Source organism: Malaclemys terrapin, chromosome 7 (genome assembly GCF_027887155.1).
Source record: "Malaclemys terrapin pileata isolate rMalTer1 chromosome 7, rMalTer1.hap1, whole genome shotgun sequence".
NCBI lineage: Eukaryota > Metazoa > Chordata > Testudines > Emydidae > Malaclemys > Malaclemys terrapin.
Window position 1 is genome coordinate 1,759,936 of NC_071511.1, and position 18,963 is coordinate 1,778,898.

At 46.5% G+C, this 18,963-nt stretch overlaps 2 protein-coding genes across 2 annotated transcripts; both read left to right on the plus strand.

The window, feature by feature from the left end:
- Nucleotides 1-6,821: 6,821 nt before the first annotated feature.
- RPP14 (ribonuclease P/MRP subunit p14) lies at nt 6,822-14,895 on the plus strand. Its single transcript, XM_054035829.1, has 5 exons — nt 6,822-7,202; nt 7,297-7,381; nt 9,090-9,166; nt 13,926-14,004; nt 14,807-14,895. Exons 1-5 carry the CDS (start codon nt 7,105-7,107, stop codon nt 14,861-14,863), a joined length of 396 nt encoding a protein of 131 aa, XP_053891804.1. The 5' UTR covers nt 6,822-7,104; the 3' UTR covers nt 14,864-14,895.
- A 15-nt stretch (nt 14,896-14,910) lies between these two features.
- On the plus strand, nt 14,911-16,120 carry HTD2 (hydroxyacyl-thioester dehydratase type 2). The gene has a single exon (XM_054035828.1). It carries the CDS (start codon nt 14,911-14,913, stop codon nt 15,424-15,426), a length of 516 nt encoding a protein of 171 aa, XP_053891803.1. The 3' UTR covers nt 15,427-16,120.
- Nucleotides 16,121-18,963: the final 2,843 nt, after the last annotated feature.

Genomic DNA, 18,963 nt, shown 5'->3' on the forward strand with positions numbered 1-18,963 from the left:
CTTTAAAAACCTTACCTACAGTTGGCAAGAGCAGTGGTGCTGGCCAGCAGTGGGGCCCCTTGTCTTTCCAGTTTCCATGCCAATCTGGATATCCTCAGACTATCACCAGCACTGTCTGCTCCACTGAGAGGGAGGGCACATTTGGGTCTCTAGCTGCTGTCTGTTCAGAGGTGTTATACGCAAAAGTTTAGTGGGGACTACAGCAACAGCGTTGATGGAAAAGTAATTTCAGGAAAGTATGCATGTCTTTTTAGCTGTTTTTTTTTAATGTAGCTGGGAATGAGGAGACTCTAGCCCCGTGTGACCAACCAGCTCTCCCCAGAAAACCACTACATACTCCACGCTTTGGCAACCACTGCTTTAGACTGAAAGCAGAGATGCAAACAGCAGACGGATACAGTGGTGAAACACCCCGCCCCCTACCACCACTGCCAGTATGCTGTTAGGTTCTTCCATACACACAGAGCAACCATGACCTTGGCTAAAGGACTTTTGTTAGATTAATACAAACAAGAAAAGTTAGAGAATCAAGGCTCCATTGTGTGTGTGTCTGTATCTGTGTGTCCACTGAACCAGCAGAAGCCACTGAGAACAAAATGGTTCTCAACAAATTTAAAGATGCAGTACACAGTTTCTTTACATCCATTTCATTCACCACACATACGGAGTTAGTATTATCTTGCAAGTCTTACTTTCATGCATAGTTCTCTCCATATGACATAATGATATAAACAGTACTTTTCTGATGTTCCAGACATTTAAGATTCTCAACAATTTTTATAACCATCAAGGCAATGTGATAAACCCAAAGGAATAAAAATTCCTAAAGTCTCAATCCAGGAAGGTTTTCCTCTTACCGCATTTCTTACATATTCTTAACTTTTCTAGATTGAGACTCTAGGTATTTTTATTCCTTCGGGTCTATCACATTGCCTAGATGGTTATAAAAATTAAGAGAATCTTAAATCTGCCTGGGTCTGCTATAAACTTACAAATGTTGATCAAATCTTGTTACAGAGGATGAGATAACATGAGCTGCATAAACTCTGGCACCGTCACATTCTGTAGAAGAACTCCCACAAGCTTTTCAGAGCAGCAGAATTTTGTAAATTAATGTGTGGTCCTACTCTGAGAAGTGGCTGCAAGAAGGTTCCATGTTTGCTCAGCGGATTTGCTCCAGGTACTTTATTCAGACAAAGCCGCTGACTTTAAGAACTAAACTAACATTTCGCTGCTTTTTTTTTTTTTTTTTTTTACTCTGGGTCAACCCTGCAAAGCCAAACATGCTCAGAGGGAGCAATCTGTATTCCTCTGGTGTATCTTCAGCAGAAGAGTTTACTAATATTTAGTCAGCCCTACCTGTGAACTCCACTGAAAGCTCTGAGTTAGCACAGGTGATTCAGATGGCATCACGTAAAGACATGACGTGGGTTTGTACAGGGCCTAATTTGGGACCTTTATTACAGGTGATGTATGAGAAGCACAGAGCAGCTGGGTTCTCAGATACCAGATTGAATCTCCAAGAACTAGATATCTGTCTGTAAATGGAGCCCAGCTGTTCAGAATTTTGGAGACCCATAGAGCACTGCATGCCATTTACATGGTGCTTTTCAGAGCAGAATGAGACTGTACTTCTTGCAACTCTCCTGAAGTTCATGCTAGTTCCTTAATGGCCTGTGTATTATGCACCAGATCCACACACTCCAAGATGCACTTTTGTCTGGAATGTAGATGTGACAGGAATGGAGTTTGTTAAAACAGCCACTCCAGAAACAGCCAGCACTCGCATGACAGAAACAGGGCTAAGTACTATAGGAAGTCTCTGTCTCAGGGTACAAAGTTATTTGTGACTCTGTGACTGTGACCCTTTTTGGGCAAAAAATCTCTGCATTTATCTTATATGCATTTGGGTATGAGAGTAGGATACTATGACAAGCATTTGTTCCCCACATCAGATTCTTCAGCTAGCGCCTCATTTATTTCCTTTACCCAAACGAAGTTCATAATAGTTAAGTAATGAGAACATTTAGTCCTTATCCACACAGTGTTCAGAACAATGCGAGCTGCAACCCTGATCAGAATGGCTGATACTAGCAGTGCTCTAACACTGTGTGCTGACCCTAAACAAGATTTTCTCCCCTTAAAAATGGTGTTTTTTCCCTCTGCAGGCTGGATTCTTCTAGGCCTGATTTTCAGAAGTGCTAAGCATAAATTTAAACTGGAGTTGGAGATGTTCAGCACTTCTGAAAACCAGACCCTATTTTCCCCCTTCTGATACCTACCCTCTTAGGCAGGCTATAACACAGTTTTAGAACACTTTGAATGCTCAGATCAGGGTAATAATGCAAGAACCCTACTATTTTAACACCCCTTGTGTTTAAATGGGATTGTAGCTAGCAGAGTTCTGCTCCTAGTAAGGGCAGGACCAACATTTCCCCACTCTTAAGCTACTTTACTGAACTGCTCTCTGTTTTTCAGATAGGAGTTTCTATCCATAGGGATCAATGCTGTGCTATTCAGGCTTAGAGAGACATCAGCCAGTTCAACATAGCCATCCTGGCCATGGATGGAATTATATCAGGTTAGTGACAAGACCAGCAACCTTTCTGCTCTAGTCACATTGCATTCTTTCACTGTGGTCCTTGGTATCCAGGATGGCTGATCTATGGGAAATGAGTCTGATCTCAAGTCTAGTTCCTAGCACGCAGAACACATTCATAATTGATAATCTTGGCATTTGCAGCAGGAGACACGACTTGAGAGTTCAGACTGCTCTGCCCCTCCAAGTGAAGCTCCAGGCAGCGCGCCTGGGGCAGCACGGTAAAGCTAGCGCTGCCTCCAGCAGTCCTGTTTCAGTCACGAGGTCACTGTGACTCCTTTGCTGCCAGTCTGGCATCTTTCAAGCCTCAGATTTACTTAAACTCAAAACCTCAGCTAGTATCAGCTTTTTTCTTTTTGAATCACTCTATTTCTAATTGCTTCAACACCACCTCATGATAGTGACGATTCTGGGAAATAAAATGCAAAGCAACCTAAATAATTGTTCTCGTTCATATTCCATTCCTAGAGCGACAGAGTACCAGTTCCTATATTCACCAAAATACCTGATCTTCATTTCCCCAGATGACCTGTGTTGGGACTTTGTTCATGTTCTTACGAACCATGTTCCAGAACTCTTCTTTGGTACATCCTGAAAATATATATATATTTTTAGAAAGGAAGAAAAATTAGTATGAAAGACATGAACTTTGTTCCATTTAATGCTATTGTCCTAGATCCACGTGTTCTGTGTATGGAATATTTCCATTTGTGTACAAGTTACATGTATTATTATAGTCCGTGACTTTTTATAGGACCTGTTGGTATAGTTCTTTCTGCCAGACAAACTCTGCTCTTACATATTAGGTAGCATTTGTTATGTGTGTTTCACACATCATCAAGCCCCGTCAGGATCTATAAATACAGATATCAATTCACTTGTATCAGAAACAGAGCAGATACACATAGCCACTTCTGGCACAGCTGGGAGGTAAGGGCTCCTGGTTGGAATGGGATTATCATCAACTGTAGTTCTTAAAAAAACAGCTCTGTTCTTCTGATCCCTGTGTGTTGCATGATGTAGCTGGCTTATGCGATAGCCCCCCTCATGGCCAGGGGTCACTTTGCAGGCATCCTGCTGCTGTTTCCCCCCCTTTTCAGGCCCCCTTGAGACCTGCACACAAGCTTTTCACACGGACCAAACACCCTCCCCCCACCCCGCCTGGAACTCTTGCTCTCACAAAGGATCAAGCACGGATACTCCAAGCCAAAACCAGCCAACGAGTACCACAGAAGCTGACACTGAGAGAACAGAGGACAAGAGCAGTGCTCCTGCTTTGTCTGCCTCGCAGCACCAATGGAGATATTACGAAGACAAAGACTTAATAGCAAACCTCTCAAAAACAAGCCCAAACTGGAGCCAGTGTTGGAGGAGCAGGATGTAGTTTGCCTTCCATGGTGCTTTTTAGGAAATCTGAGAAACAAGTTCAGAAGTAATGGGTCAGAAGATCCCTAGGCACTCCCGTTGTTTCAGAGACTACTGAGGACTGGTGGTTCCTCAATGAGTCTGCATAGGATCAGTTCAGTAGATGCTGGGATTCAAAAAGTTAAAGCTTAATAAACCATCAAAACACAAATTGTCAGCATTCCCTGTCCACATAGACAAAGTGAATATCCTATATCAACAAATCACACCTGTTCTTACTGTTCATTTGCTACAAGCCCCATTTGTCACAAGCCTAATTCAAAAGACGAAATCACTGGATTGCGACTCTAATCAAGCAGCATTTTTCCTACTTTACCTAGTTGTCAATTTTGATTATTATCAATGTAAGTATTTTTTCATCAGTTTGTGGGTGTACGGTGAAATCGACATCCAGAGACATTTACTGATAAAAAGCTACTCCTTCCAAGCCTAGATACATTGAGCAATCTGAGGGGGTCTCCCTTTCATTGCGCAAACCCACCTTGAATTCCGCATTGCCATCTGGTGTTTACAGATGGAATAGCCAAAAACTTTAGCTCTAGAAATTTTTTGACTGACAGCTCAATGACTGTGTTAAATTTGTCACTGGTGATGATCACCATCATGAAGTGTATATAAAAGACAACAATGTGGGAGATGAACTAAAGAACAGTTTCTGTATTCTTGATGACTAGTGCTAGACTAAAGATTAAGGCCAGTGTGTGTTCATCTACCCATGTGAGTGAGGTTGGAAAGATGAACCAAAGCACTAGCTGCAGTTCAGAAGACAAAACAAAACAAAACCCACCACCAACAACTCAATTCCAGGAAAGCCAGGTGTAGAGGCCACCTCCCACATCAGTTTAAAAGAGCACCTGCAATGGATGCAGTGACACCTGTCTCTGAGGGAGCTAGTTTTAAAGGATCCCTCAGGTGTGACAGGCATGTGAGTGGCTTAGAGCACAGATCCTGATAGCAACAGCAGCACTTGTTCTAGAGAGGGCTGCAATGGAGGAGTGATAGCAGCAAAGTCCTGGGACAAGCTGGCAGGATAGGCTCCCTAGGCAGTTTGTAATGTAGTAGATTAGATGGCAGGTAGAGGCCATGGTGCAGCTTCTAGGCACTATCAGTAGCTTTTGCCTTTTTTTTTTTAACAACCCAGTTATGGGAAATTTATAAAAAGAAGCAGCAGCTCCAAAAAATGCAGCCTAGATCCTGTATCATGTTAATGAACATGGCAAGTCTGTGCATGGAATATTAATTACGAATAGCGTCCATACCCATGCAATGCACAGGTCTTTCCCTAGGGAACCTGGGCAGGGAGGGAAGCTCATTATAACATATAAAACGAAGTGGTGTTAGATACAGCATTTGCTGGGTAGAGCGCATTGTAGTTAAGGTTGTTGTGACTTTCATCAGGATAAAAAATCCGATTCTTAAGTGTTCACAGCATTCTAGTGAATTCTCCTTTGAGTCTGGCATTTTCCACATGTCTCAGCCCCAAGGGTGAATTTTTTTTAGAATATCTTTTCACTTGTTTCTACTTTAAGGTGAAAAAATACACTAGTTGCACTCTGTGAAAATGCTGAGATACTTTCTTTGTGCACCTGCCTCATGGATGCACTTTAAATTGGAAATGTTATGGGGGCCTAGTCCCCACTGAGGCCAGTCTGAATATCTGTTTTTAAATTCCCAACCAATAAACATTTAAACAACTCAGTTCTGCTTATCCATGTTCTAGTCTCTCTGTGAGAGCCAGAGCGCTAATGGTCTGAGCTGCTCTCTACCCAGAAAGTGCTTTAGGCCTTCAGGGCCCATTTACCCTGGTGCAGAGCACTAGTACGTGGCCTCTGTGCAGCATCCTTGTGCTGGGGCGCTGCACACAAGTGCATTGCACCCTCAGCAGCCGGTCAAAGGGCCACGCGACCCGGAGGCGCGTGAAGGTGGATGCTGAGGCGGGGGCGCGTAGCATGAGCAGAGCAGCAGGAGGACGAGCCAAGGAGGCATTGGCCCTGAGCTGCGTGCACGGGGGGCACTGGCAGCAGCAGGCCAAGGAGAGGAAAGTCCCTGCCCCGCCGGCGGCCCAGCGCTTTCCCTGCCCCGCCCCCGTTCAGCACCGCAGGGGCAGCCCCGGTGCGCAGGGCGGGAGCGGCTACACCTGCCGCCCCCGGCCTGGCTGCTGGCGTGTGAAGGGGGGGGTTCTCTCGCCCCGCTCCCGGGGTTGTAGCTTCGACATGTCGCGTCTGCTCTGAGCCTGGCCCCGGCCCCCGCCCCGGCCGGTGTGTGCCCCGCCGCCGCCAGGCGTTTCCCGCCCTACAGGCGCCATGTTTGTCCCCCCGGTCTAGTCACTCCGCAGCCACACAGCTTGACAGCGGGCCGCGAGCTCTGCGCCTGCGCGCGGTCAGATCCCCATGGCAACGCGGCGGCCGGGGGGGGGGGCAGCCACAGGGACCAGGCCACAGCGGCGCGCGGCGAAATCGTTAAGTCAGTGGAGCATCGTGCACGCGCCGTAGCCGCGTCACTGGGGAGCATCGTGCACGCGCAGAGCAGAGGCGAGCCCGCCGGGCGCTCCCTGAGCTGCGACAGCCACCGAGGGGCCGCCCGGCTACTCCCCAGCAGCCCAACCCCCTCTCCTGCTTCGCACTGGCCCCGCTGGGACGCCGTAGGGGGCGGGCCGTGTCCCCCATTGGCCACGAGGAGGAGGAGGAGCTGCTCGCTGATTGGTCGGTGGGGCGGACAGATCAGTTTCTCCCCTCCCCTCCCCCCCGGTGACCTCAGAAAGCGGCGCGGCGCGGCGCGCGGGTTTGGGAACGCTGGAAGGGCGGGGCCGGTTCGGTCCAATCCCCCCCTCGGCTGGGCGGGCCTAGCGAGAGCCCGTCACCCCGCGCCTCTCTAGCGCTCCCGGGCCGGCGCCGCGCGTGCGCAGAGCAGAGCTCGCCGCTCTGCCGGGAGCTGCGCCCACGTGCCCGCCGCTGGCTGCAGGGGGAGCCCGGCTCCGGGCCCCCGGCGCGTCTCCCAGCCCGGGGCCCCGCCTGCAGCGTACCGGGGCGTGGCCAGCGCGCGCGGCGGCCTGTCCCCTCGCGGGCCCAAGGGGTCCCGGCATGGCGGAGCGAGGGGCGGGGGAGGGGCCCCCGCCTGCGGCGTTTGACAGACTCGTTTTCAGGAACGCGTCCGAACACCACTACCTGAGGGTTTGCTTGTGAGCGCCCCCTTCCCCCTTCCCCAAGCCCAGAGCCACTTGGCCACGAGGAGCGCTGACTAACCAGCCTTTATGTAAACCTGGTTCGTTTCAGAGAATGTCAGGAAGGTGGGATTCGACTGAATGCTGCTCATTTCAAGCAACTGGTTATTTCCGCACTGAAGGAGTTACATGGGGAGGTAGGAGCGCGTCGACCCTGTGACTGACTGGTGTCTGAATTCATTGACTCTTGTTTTCAGGGTCCAGAAGCAACCCTTAGGATGCTCTAGTTTCTAGTCTAAGCTCCTGCATAATAATGGCCAAAGAACTTCATCTAATAATTTATGGATCAAGCCCATAACTCTGAGTTGAGTTGAGCCTCTCTCTCCACTTGAAGATTGCACATGATGCAGAATCACCACATCCTTAAATAAATAGCGCTGACTTTTTTACAAACCATTATTTCAAATGGAAAGTCTAGGAGAGTGTGCTGCTGAATGGCGGAGCCTGATCTTTCGGCACCTTGTTCTTTATATACCGCGCTATGGCTATGGCTACACTGGTGATTTACAGCGCTGCGACTTTCTTGCTCAGCAGTGTGAGGAAACACCCCCCTGAGCGCAGCAAGTTACAGCGCTCTAAAGCGCCAGTGTAAACAGTGCCCCAGTGCTGGGAGCTAATCCCCTCGTGGCAGTGGAGTACCTGCAGCGCTGGCGCGCGACCACACTCGCACTTCAAAGCGCCGCCACGGGAGCGCTCCTGCGGCAGCCCTTTGAAGTTTCAAGTGTAGCCACGGCCTATGATTATGGTTTGTTTGTTTGTTTTTAAATCTGTAAACTTCAGGCTGCTTTTAACAATGGTAGTGAATGTTACAATTCTTCTGTTTCAGTAGGCAAAGATATGAAAATTCCATCTTCACTGCCGTTCTGATGTGTATTCAAAGTTTCCTGAACCCTGAAGTTTCTTATGCTGCATACACGATTCATCTGACCTAACATTAATTTTAACAGGGCAAAGAAGTCTGACTAATTGACTTCTCAGTGTGGAAACTGTTTCACCCAGAATTGCAAACGGGTGATTCTGGAAGCTCTCTGAAGCTAAATGGTCAGGCTGGGTCAGTATGTGGATGGGGTCCCTCAAAAGATGACCAAAACGTTGGTGATTCTCTAGGTTCGTGGCCTAATGAGTGATTCTAGCTCATCCTTTCCATTAGAAAACATAATTTAGTGAGGGCGAAAGATTTATACCGTCTGAAGAGGAACCATAGTATTACCCGAATTAGAATTCTGACTAGGAAGCCAGAGCTGAAAGTGAGCAGGAAGGAGGCTTGGCTCATGGGGCATAAAGGGAAAGGAAGAAACAATTTAAAATGATGTCCCTCGTGCTCCCTCAGAGCCCTTCTCTCCCTGCTTTTTGCCGTTTCATAGACTTTGGCTTTTAAGTTCAAGACACTGAACTAGGAGCCTTAATGTACCTCCTATCAGCCTGCTTCAGTGCTATCTGACATCCACTGAGCTGGGTGTGAAAACAGCCATTTCCCTTTAAGTCCCGGTGTCCGTGCTCCTGCTGCAGTGGAGCTTCAAAGGGAAAACAGCAGGAGGGAATATGGCCGACTGGACTGGAACTCGAGGTCCTAGGTTTTATTCCTGGCTCTGCCACTGATTTACTGGGTGAGGTGGGACAAGTCATATCACCTCTTTGTCTGAGTTTTGCCAGCTGTAAAATGGTGCTAATGATGCCAAGTGCTTTGAGATCTGTGAATGAAAAGGGCTGTATAAGAGCTGGGTATTACAAAGTTGCTCTAATAATAATATTTTCAGTTGGAGAACGTGGAAATCATATGTTCACAAACTGGTGTTAAAGCAGTGAATAATATTGATTTAACAGTAGTGCCCTATTTGTGCATAGGTTGGTGCAGCCTTGCCTGTTGATGTCTTAACATATGAGGAAAAAACCCTGTCTGCAATACTAAGAGTTCCCAGCAGGTAAGACACTGATTGCATATATAGTACCTTGCAAGTACCAACATGGAATTGTGTAAGATGTATAAATAACCTTTAATTTGAAAATAACGAGCTTACAACTTCTGATAGTTTCCTATCAAAATAAGGGAGAAAATAATAGCTGTGATTTCATAGAAATGCAGGGCTGGAAGGGACCTTGGGAATTCTTCAAATCCAGCCCCTGCACTGAGGCCGGACCAAGTAAACCTAGACCATCCCTGACAGGTGTTTGTCCGGCTTGTTCTTAAAAATCTCCAGTGATGGAGATTCCACAACCTTACTTGAAAGTCTGTTCCAGTGCTTAACTACCCTTCTAGTTAGAAAGTTATTTCTAATATGTAACCTACTGGTAAATCTTTCTTGCAGCAGATGAAGCTCATCACAACTACTTCTACCTTAAGTAGACAGGGAGAACAATCGCTCACTGTCCTCTTTATAACAGCCCTTAACATAGTTGATTGTTATCAGGTTACCCTTCAGTCGTCTTTTCCCAAGACTAAACATGCCTGGATTTTTTTAATGTTTCCTCGTGAGTCAGATTTTCTAAACCTGTTTGTCTGTTGCATTCTTTGACAGGGTAACAAGCCTTGTGGATGGGGGGAAACGGTAGATTTGGTGTATCTTGACTTCAGTAAGGCTTTTGATACTGTCTTGCATGACCTTTTCATAAACAAACTAGGGAAATACAACCTAGATGGAAGAGCATGTTGAGTGGGACCTTGTAGGGGTCAGTTCTGGGTCCAGTTCTGTTCAATATCTTCATCAGTGATTTAGATGATGGCATAGAGAGTACACTTATAAAATTTGTAGACGATTCCAAGTTGGGAGGAGTTGCAAGTCCTTTGGAGGACAGGATTAAAATTCAAAATGATCTGGACAAACTGGAGAAACAGTCTGAAGTAAACAGGATGAAATTCAATAAGAACAAATGCAAATTACTCCACTTAGGAAGGAGCAATCAGTGGCGCAGATACAAAATGGGAAATGACTGCCTAGGAAGGAGTACTGCAGAACGGGATCTGGAGGTCATAGTGGATCACAAGCTAACTGAGAGTCAACAGTGTAACGCTGTTGCAAAAAAGCAACCATCATTCTGGGATGTATTAGCAGGAGTGTTGTAAGCAAGACACGAGAAGTCATTCTTCCACTCTACTCCGTGCTAATTAGGCCTCAACTGGAATATTGTGTCCAGTTCTGAGTGCCACATTTCAGGAAAGATGTGGACAAATTGGAGGAAGTCCAGAGAAAAGCAACAAAAATGATAAGTGTAGAAAAACATGATCTGTGAGGGAAGATTGGAAAAATTGCGTTTCTTTAATCTGGAGAAGAGAAGACTGAGGGGGGACATAACAGTTTTCAAGTATGTAAAAGGAGGAGGAAGAAAAATTGTTCTCATTAACCTCTGAGGATAGGACAAGAAGCAACAGGCTTAAATTGCAGCTAGGGCAGTTTAGGTTGCACATTAAGAAAAACGTCCTGTCAGGGTGGTTAAGCACTGGAATAAATTGCCTAGGGAGGTTGTGGAATCTCCATCACTGGAGATTTTTAAGAGCAGCTTAGACAAACACCTGTCAGGGATGGTGTTAGATCAGGGATTCTCAAACTGTGGGTCGGGACCCCATTTTAATGGGGTCACCAAGGCTGGTGGTGTCCCTGGGCCCCAGCAAGTCTGAAGCCCAAGCCCCACCACCCAGGGCTAAAGTTGTATGCCCCCCGCCCAGGGCAGAAGTGCTTGGGCTTCAGCTTTGGCCCCCCTAGCCCAGGGTGGCGGGGCTTGGACGGGCTCAGACTTCAGTCCCCCTTCCTGGGGTTGTGTAGTGATTTTTGTTGTCAGAAGTGGGGTCACGATGCAATGAAGTTTGAGAGCCGCTGTCTTAGATAATACTTAGTCCTGCCAGGAGTGCAGGGGACTGGACTAGGTGGCCTCTCGAGGTCCCTTCCAGTCCTACGATTCTATGATTCTTGTGTGTTTCTGGGGTGTATGTGAATGCTGCTTAGTGATCACTCAGGAGTATTTTTTTTTTTTTTTCTGTGATGGGTTAGAGGAGGCAGGGGGAAGAATGTGCCTGGCACTTGAAGTGAAAGATGATTAGGTGTGGAGCAAAACTGTAAATGATTCCTCTCCATTTTAAAAAGCTCTGTGAAAAGCCTTTTTAAGGTGTGAAATCCAGTAACTTGCCTTTCAGAGCAGTCTTTACATCCCTGTTATATTTCAACATTAATAATATGAGGGCTGCCTAATTTAGAGTCTAGAAGTTAGAGCAAGGGTGTTGAATGTTTTTCTGATCCTGACTCTGCCACTGACTTGCTCTGTGACCATGAGTAAGTTACTTAATATCTCTGTAATGGGGTCCCCATCTGTAAAATGAGGATAAGTGAGCAGCTTTATAAAGCACTTTAAGACTTTTTGATGTAAAGCACTAAATAACTTGGGAGTAATCATGTACTACTTAGGGCTAGTCCACACTGGCAGTGCTAAGGTGCTGTCGCAGCAGCACTTCCACGTGCCTTGTGTGGTCGCGGCACAGCGTTGGGCAGGGCCAGCTCTAGGTTTTTTGCCGCCCCAAGCAAAAAAATTTTTGGCTGCCACCCGTCCCAGCCCTGGGCTCCCCCTACACCTCCCTGCCACCCCAGCCCTGGGCTCTCCCCCCACCCTCACCCCCTGATGCCCCAACTCTGGGCTCTCCCCCCCACCCCCCATCCCACCCGCACTCCCTGCTGCCCCAGCCCTGGGCTTCCCCCCACCAGTGCTGACTCCGCCCGCTGCCCCTTCATCTCCAGCCGGTCCGGCGGTGGCAGGGTCGGGGTAAGCAGCGGGGCTCCCGGGCCGCGCCTCAGCTCAGGGTCCCTCCAGCCGGGGCTCCCGCCTCCAGGACCGGCCGGACCCGGGAGGGCAGAGCCGGGGCACCATCCTGGCAGGGGGCTGAGGAGCCGGGGCAGGGCAGCCCCAGAGGGAGCGGAGCCCCGGAGAGCGGGACGCGGCCCCGCACGGCAGCACCCCGGGCACCGGTCCCCACTGCTGCCGCTGCTCCTGGCTGCCCTGCTGCAGTCCCTGGGTGGCTCGGGGTGCTTCACCCAGCCCCGGCTGCGGCGCTGGGGGGCGGCCGCCCTGCGGCACCTGCAGGCAGCTCCGTGCGCCCCATGGGGCGGCGGCCCCCAGCCCAGGTGCCCTGCGCTCAGAGCCCACCTGGCCATACGGTGCGGGCGCTGCTCCCTGACGCGAACCGCAGCGGCCCCAGGGCGCGGCCCCCGCCCGTGCAGGACACGCTGCTGCTGCCAGGGCCGGCTCTAGGTGTGCCGCCCCAAGCAAAAAAAAAAGGGGGGGGGCTGGCTGGAATGCCACCCCTAAAAATGTGCCGCCCCAAGCACGTGCTTGGTTTGCTGGTGCCTAGAGCCGGCCCTGGCGTTGGGAGAGAGCTCTCCCGGCGTCCTGAAAAACCCGCCTCCACGAGGGGCGTAGCTTCCAGCGCTGGTGCAATGTCTACACTGGTGCTTTACAGCGCTGAAACTTGCTGAGCTCGGGGGGGGGTTCACCTCCCTGAGCGAGAAAGTGCTGTAAATTGCCAGTGTAGACAAACCCTAAGAAAAATGGCAAAGCACTAGGAATCAAAAGAGCAGTAAAAAGGCAGACTAAGAAACCACCTCAAACACAACAAATTTCCATTGGCATTTGTGGGTTTAAACTATCTTTTGACTCAGACCACAGAAATGTGACTGGTCCAGAATAGTTAAAATGACACACTGGTCTAAGAAGTGACGAAGATGCGTAAACCTCACAACGTCTTGACAGAGCTGCTACTTGTGTGTAGTCCTATCTGCTGCATTTAGTTACAGAAGTAAGTGTTCAGTACTAGTTACATCTGCAGAGCCAATGCAGGTTAGAGTGAATTAGATAGTGTTACTTGTGCATCAACAGAATTGGTTCCTGCGTTCCAGGCAGGGCTTTGGAGCTGTGCTCCGTCTCCGCTCCAGCTCCAGGCAAAAACCTGCAGCTCCACTGCTCTGGACCTGCTCCGCGCTCCAGCTCCAGGCTCCACTCCAAAGCCCTGGTTCCAAGCCAATCAGTTACACCCGTGGTTAATCAGTTGACGGCAATAGGGTTGCTCAGATGACACTGAAAGGAAAATTGGACCCACAGAATCTCTTACTGATGATCATGCATGACCTAGAAAGAACCCAGCTTGATTTTGCTAGGCTGAGTATGCAGGGCTGGAGGTTAAAGACTAAAACATCTTTTTACTTATATTGAGCAAACTTAATACGTACTCAGTGAGACACTAAACATGGATCCATACAGTGTTCCTGTCTTAAAACATAAAATGACCAGGAGTGGATGATGTAGTACTGAAACCTGTGTCTGTTATCCCTTGCTGTGGGAAGAGGTCAGGAGCAGCTGGGAGATTAGGGCACTAAAGATGAATGGAAGCTATTGGGGATGGGAAAGGGAAGGAAACTAAAGGCACAGGAAGAGCGGTTCAGGAAACAGGCCCATTAAAAAAGGGTTTGACAAAGGAAAAACCCATGAGCATTGATTGTATTAAATACTTCAAACCATAGATAAGACAAACTACACTGAAGGGTAATTGTCACAAACTTATCACCAGAGCCTACTGATGAAATTGCAGTTGGGAGTTCATTATTCCTTCTGTTTAGGGAATCTCTATTTAAGCTGTATACCCAGCAGCAAAATCTTTTGAGGCATGTGAATCCTAATAATATATTTAATGTTGTCATAATTTAGTGGCCTTGTCAAGCTGTGGAGTGCTCTAACACTGCTGGGCTCCTACCAGAACAGGAAGTGTGCTTTCAGAGTGATACAGGTAAAGCCCTGGGGAACTCCGGGACCTGCCCCTGAATTTTAGTCCTCTTTAGGGTTACTCAGCCTACTCAGGTTCACAGAACCTCTTAATAGAGACATGGCTTACTTGTGTAAAACCGGATCCGTTTTAGAGTTAAATACCCTTAAGGATGGGTGTGAAACAGATTGGTGAGAGATTGAATCGGTCTGTCGTATAATTACTGAAATTCAATCAACTTAAATTGTCATGTCCAGGTCTCTCTTTATATTGTACGGTGGTTGTAACAATCACCTGTTGTCATATCTGGGGTTGTCTGAAAGGAAGTAGATGCTGGGAATCGTCTTTCCTTTTGGGGGCCCACATAGATGCGATCTTATAAAACTAGATTCTTGTGTCTGAGTTTCATCACTTTACATATCAGACCTGACCTCACTGTAGTAGATCTTGTTAACAGATTTTTGAGGAAACTAATTTCCATGACAGTTTGTCCTTGGCCCCTATCTGGGTTCAAACTTGTATGTTTCGCCCACTGTCACTCACTCACTCCAAACCCCATTGCACTTGAATTCCAGAGCCCAATGCTTGTTCCTTTTGAAATGCTTCACTTCATTCTGCCACATAACTTTCAGTAATTGAGTCTGGGAGCTGGAGTTGGTCTCCAAGGAGATAGTTGAATAACATGGTTGGCTTAAGTTGCTCTAATTTTGCTTTATATGGGGGAAATTTTTTGTTGTTGTTTTTTTTTTTTTTAATCTTGCCTGCTGGAAATTGTTTGGTATGTGTGATGTTTTCATAATGTATCATTTTTTTTCCCCCCCACCAGACCTCTCCATTTCTCCTTGCGTTATCTGGGAACAGCAGAGAACTCCTACTGGATTGAATACACCGGAGACGTGGTTAGGCTGTAAGAAGCAGAAGTTGCTCAAGATGTTGGCACTACTCAGACCTAGAATTTTTGGTGGGGATTTCAAAAGAACCATCCTGACAAAACCAAACATTGCCAGCTCATTGCTTAGATCTCTCTCTCTTCAGCGTTCACATATACAGGTTGGAGACAAGGCTGAACTTACTAAAGCCTTCACACAGAAAGATATTGTTAGTTTTGCTGACTTAACTGGGGACACAAACCCACTGCATTTGGATGAAGACTATGCAAAGAGAACTAGGTTTGGGAGAACAATTGTACATGGAGTTTTGATCAACGGACTTATTTCTGCAGTTATAGGTACTAAAATGCCTGGCTATGGTTGTGTGTTTCTTTCTCAGGAAATTCACTTCCCAGCTCCCTTGTACATTGGAGAAGAAGTCTTAGCTGCAGCAGAAGTGACGAGACTGAAAAGATCTGTTGCATACATTTCAGTATCATGTACTGTTAAGGAAAGTGAAAAGATTGTTATGGAAGGGATAGTGAAAGTCATGGTGTCAGAAGGTCAGCGCTCGTGACTGCATGGTGCTTTATTCTTTAGTAAAATTCAGAAATATGTGGGGGGTTCACATGTGTGATACCTCAAACCTTGGTACGAGGAAGCCTGCAGAAACACTTTGAAGGACACAGCTTGCTGTCAATTTTGAGAGCTGCTGTGCCTTGTAGGTGAGAGATGTAAAACATCACTTTTGATGGCTTGTAAGGGCACACGAAGATCAGTATGATCCATACGTACCTTACATCTATTACCATCGTGTGCAACCAAGCCTGGTCTGTTTCCTAGCTCAACTCTCTGTCACCAGAATAAACCCCAGTGTTAACTGGAACCTTTTACAAAGAAATGTTTACTTCCCGTAATGTTCTGGAGTTGGTCAAGAGATTCCTGTCCCCTGACTAGTAAACAGGGAGCCAAGATAAGTATCTCAGATAAATAAATATAGTATTCTCTTGGTTCCTTGTTACTATTGCACAACAGGTGCCACATTTCACATGTCTAATGTATTGAGTTTTGAACTCTTGTTCTGTTTGAGGTTCTAGATATGGCAAAGGGCCAGATCTCTCTCTCACCCCTTCTATGAATTCACTGAAGACCAAGGGACTACAAGTGGGTGGATAAAGCAAGCAGCAGTGGGTTCATATTAACACATTCACATGTCATCCTCTCCTCTGACTTACAAGAATAAAAAGCTTGTTATTCAACCATTGCCTTTATTAGGGTAGCTCTGATGTTTCTTTCACAAATTAAGGCATTGTTCCACTTAATTTTCAAGCGAAAGGGCTCATTTGATTTGAGGCTGTCATTAGGCCATACAAAAATGGTCTGTGTAAAGGTCTTGGATAACCTCCTACCACTGCTAAACTACAAACTAAATGTCATGTGGCAACCTGTCACAACTAGAGGAACTCTTAAACCTAAATTATAAGGGAACTTTACAGACGTGGCTACACATGGTAGCTTTATGAGCTAAACCCTTTCTAGTACAGAATTGCTTATTGTGTGATCAAAATTGGGCCTTGATCTGCTTTGGAAAGAGGGTAGATAGAAGGAATTGTTCTTAGGAGGTGTTCTTTCAGACAACATGTGGAGACAAATGTGCATGAGGGAGACAGGCAGAGTTTGATCAGATCAGAATAGATGAGGTCGCTGCTGTAACCTTAAATTTCCCTGACAAGGGAGTTACCTGCCCATCTGCCCCCTGGTACCATAGTGTTTGAGCAGCCTCTTAAACTGTAATGTATTTATGCTCTCAACAGACCTGTGAGGTAGGGAAGTGCTATGATCCCCATTTTTCAGATGGGGAAATAAGGCCCAAAGAGACCAGGGGACAGATTTTTAAAGGTATTTAGACATCTAAAGCTGCAGCTAAGCACCTTGTGGGGTTTTCCATAGTGCCTAGGCACCTATCATATTTTGATGTGTAATACCTTTTAAAATACTGGCTGTGATGTGCGAAAGGTCATATGGGACATTTGCAGGGAATTAAACCTGGGGTCTCCAAAGTCCCATGCAACCCCAAACCCTGGGCTGTCCTAAGTAGCGAAGTCTGACCCCATTCTCAGAGCTGCAGGAATCACAGAACTGGAGGGGATCTCAAGAAGTCATCTAGTCCAGTCCCCTGCACTCGAGGCAGGACTAAGTGTTATCTATACAATATAAGCTAGAGCAATGTGCTGTGGAGCTGATGGCAGAGTTTGACTCATAACCTGCTTTTTGTGGAGACAATGGATAGTCAAAGTACACTAGGTGACTTCTGCTTTAGTAGCTGTGGTGCCTTTTCTCTCTTAAAGTTACTCATTCCAGGTCTGTTTATGATATCTATATATTCTAAATCTCTAGGCATGCTTACGTTAAGAATGATACATTGTGAATAACAGAACTGCCAGCCAGAATGCTGGGGAGAGACAAAGCAAACATCTATTCTTAGACCTTGGGCTTTGGACTCTGGGTGAGCTTGTTGGACCCAGGGAACAATTGCCAGAATCAAGAGCTTTCTACTGACCAAGCCTACGTCACACTATACAAATCTGGGGTCTGTCAGCTTGAGCGTAGCAGCTGTCTTCTGTGAGGGTGTGGTAGCCTTTAGACTTGTCCCATAAAGGGCTTTATAGATCAAAATTACAGTAGATTATTTTTTAAACACACAATAAGTCAATGTTCTTTTAAAAGTTTTTAAAGGTAGCCAAGACATTTTAAACTGCACCCTAGAGACAATATTGTGAACAAGGTAAAAGTAAGAGGTAGCTGCACGATCAGTGACTTTATAAGATGAAACAAGTAAAATAAGAGTTTGTTCAAAGGCAAGTCATTTCCTGACTTTCGAGCAGATCTCGGTTTCAACTGCTGTTGATGCAACTAAAAAGAAAATGGCAGGAAGCAGAAGGAAGACTTTCTCACTGTTCAGGAGCTAGAGAAAAAGTAGATATCTTCTTGGCTGTGAAACTTGCTGCTGAGTTAATAGCGTACATAAAAATGGCCCAAGGGTCCATCTAGCCCAGTATCCTGTCTTCCGACAGTGGTCAGTGCCAGGTGTCCCACAGGGAATGAGCAGAACAGGTAATCATCCATCCCCTGTCGCCCATTCCCAGCTTCTGGCAAACAGAGGCTAGGGACACTATCCCTGCCCATCTTGGCTAATAGCCATTGAGGGACCTATCCTCCATGAATTTATCTAGTTCTTTTTTGAACCCTATTATGGACTTGGCCTTCACAACATCCTCTGGCAAGGAGTTCCACAGGTTGACTGTGCGTTGTGTAAAGAAATACTTCCTTTTATTTGTTTTAGACCTGCTGCCTATTAATTTTATTTGGTGACCCCTAGTTCTTGTGTTATGAGAAGTAATAAAGAAGTCAAATCTCAAACCTCAAACACTGCTGATTATTCTCCCATGATAGTTCAGACTTTTTTAAACTTCTCTATAACACACTTTTATTTCTGTCTTGTGACAGATTGTCATCTCTGGTGATCTGTTTGAAAACAAGAGACAATTAAGTTAAAAAGAGAAGAGGGCTCATCAACCAGCTGATAGTTCTTCCTGTGCGCTCCACTCAAGCAATAATTAGTACTCTATATCAGCATTGTTTTGCATCAGATCTTTTTAATAGCCCTTTCAGCTTCTGTGTATAGCTCATATACATGAGCATATTCTGAGAATGCTTAAAATAAAATTGGTAGCTGATAATGTTGACACTGAAGCTTGTAACTGACAGTGTAGCTCCTGATACCATCACATTCAGCTCCTCCAACTCCTTTTGTCATGGTGGTCTTGCTTCAGAGCTTAAGGGAGTCTGGGGGCACTGACAAGAATTACAACTCACCCTCTCTGCTGTGGAGAAGAGCTTAAAAATTAGGCTTTCAACAATAATGACTTCGATAACCTAACTTTTAAGTGTTGCTTATTTCAGTCATATAAATAAGCTGTGCTTTCTAGGGTTGGTCTATACTTAAAAGTTAGTTCAACATAGCTACAACAGTCAGGGTGTGTGAAAAATACACACCCTTGACTGACAGAGCTATGCCAACCAAACCCTCAGTGTAAATGCAGCTATGTTGATG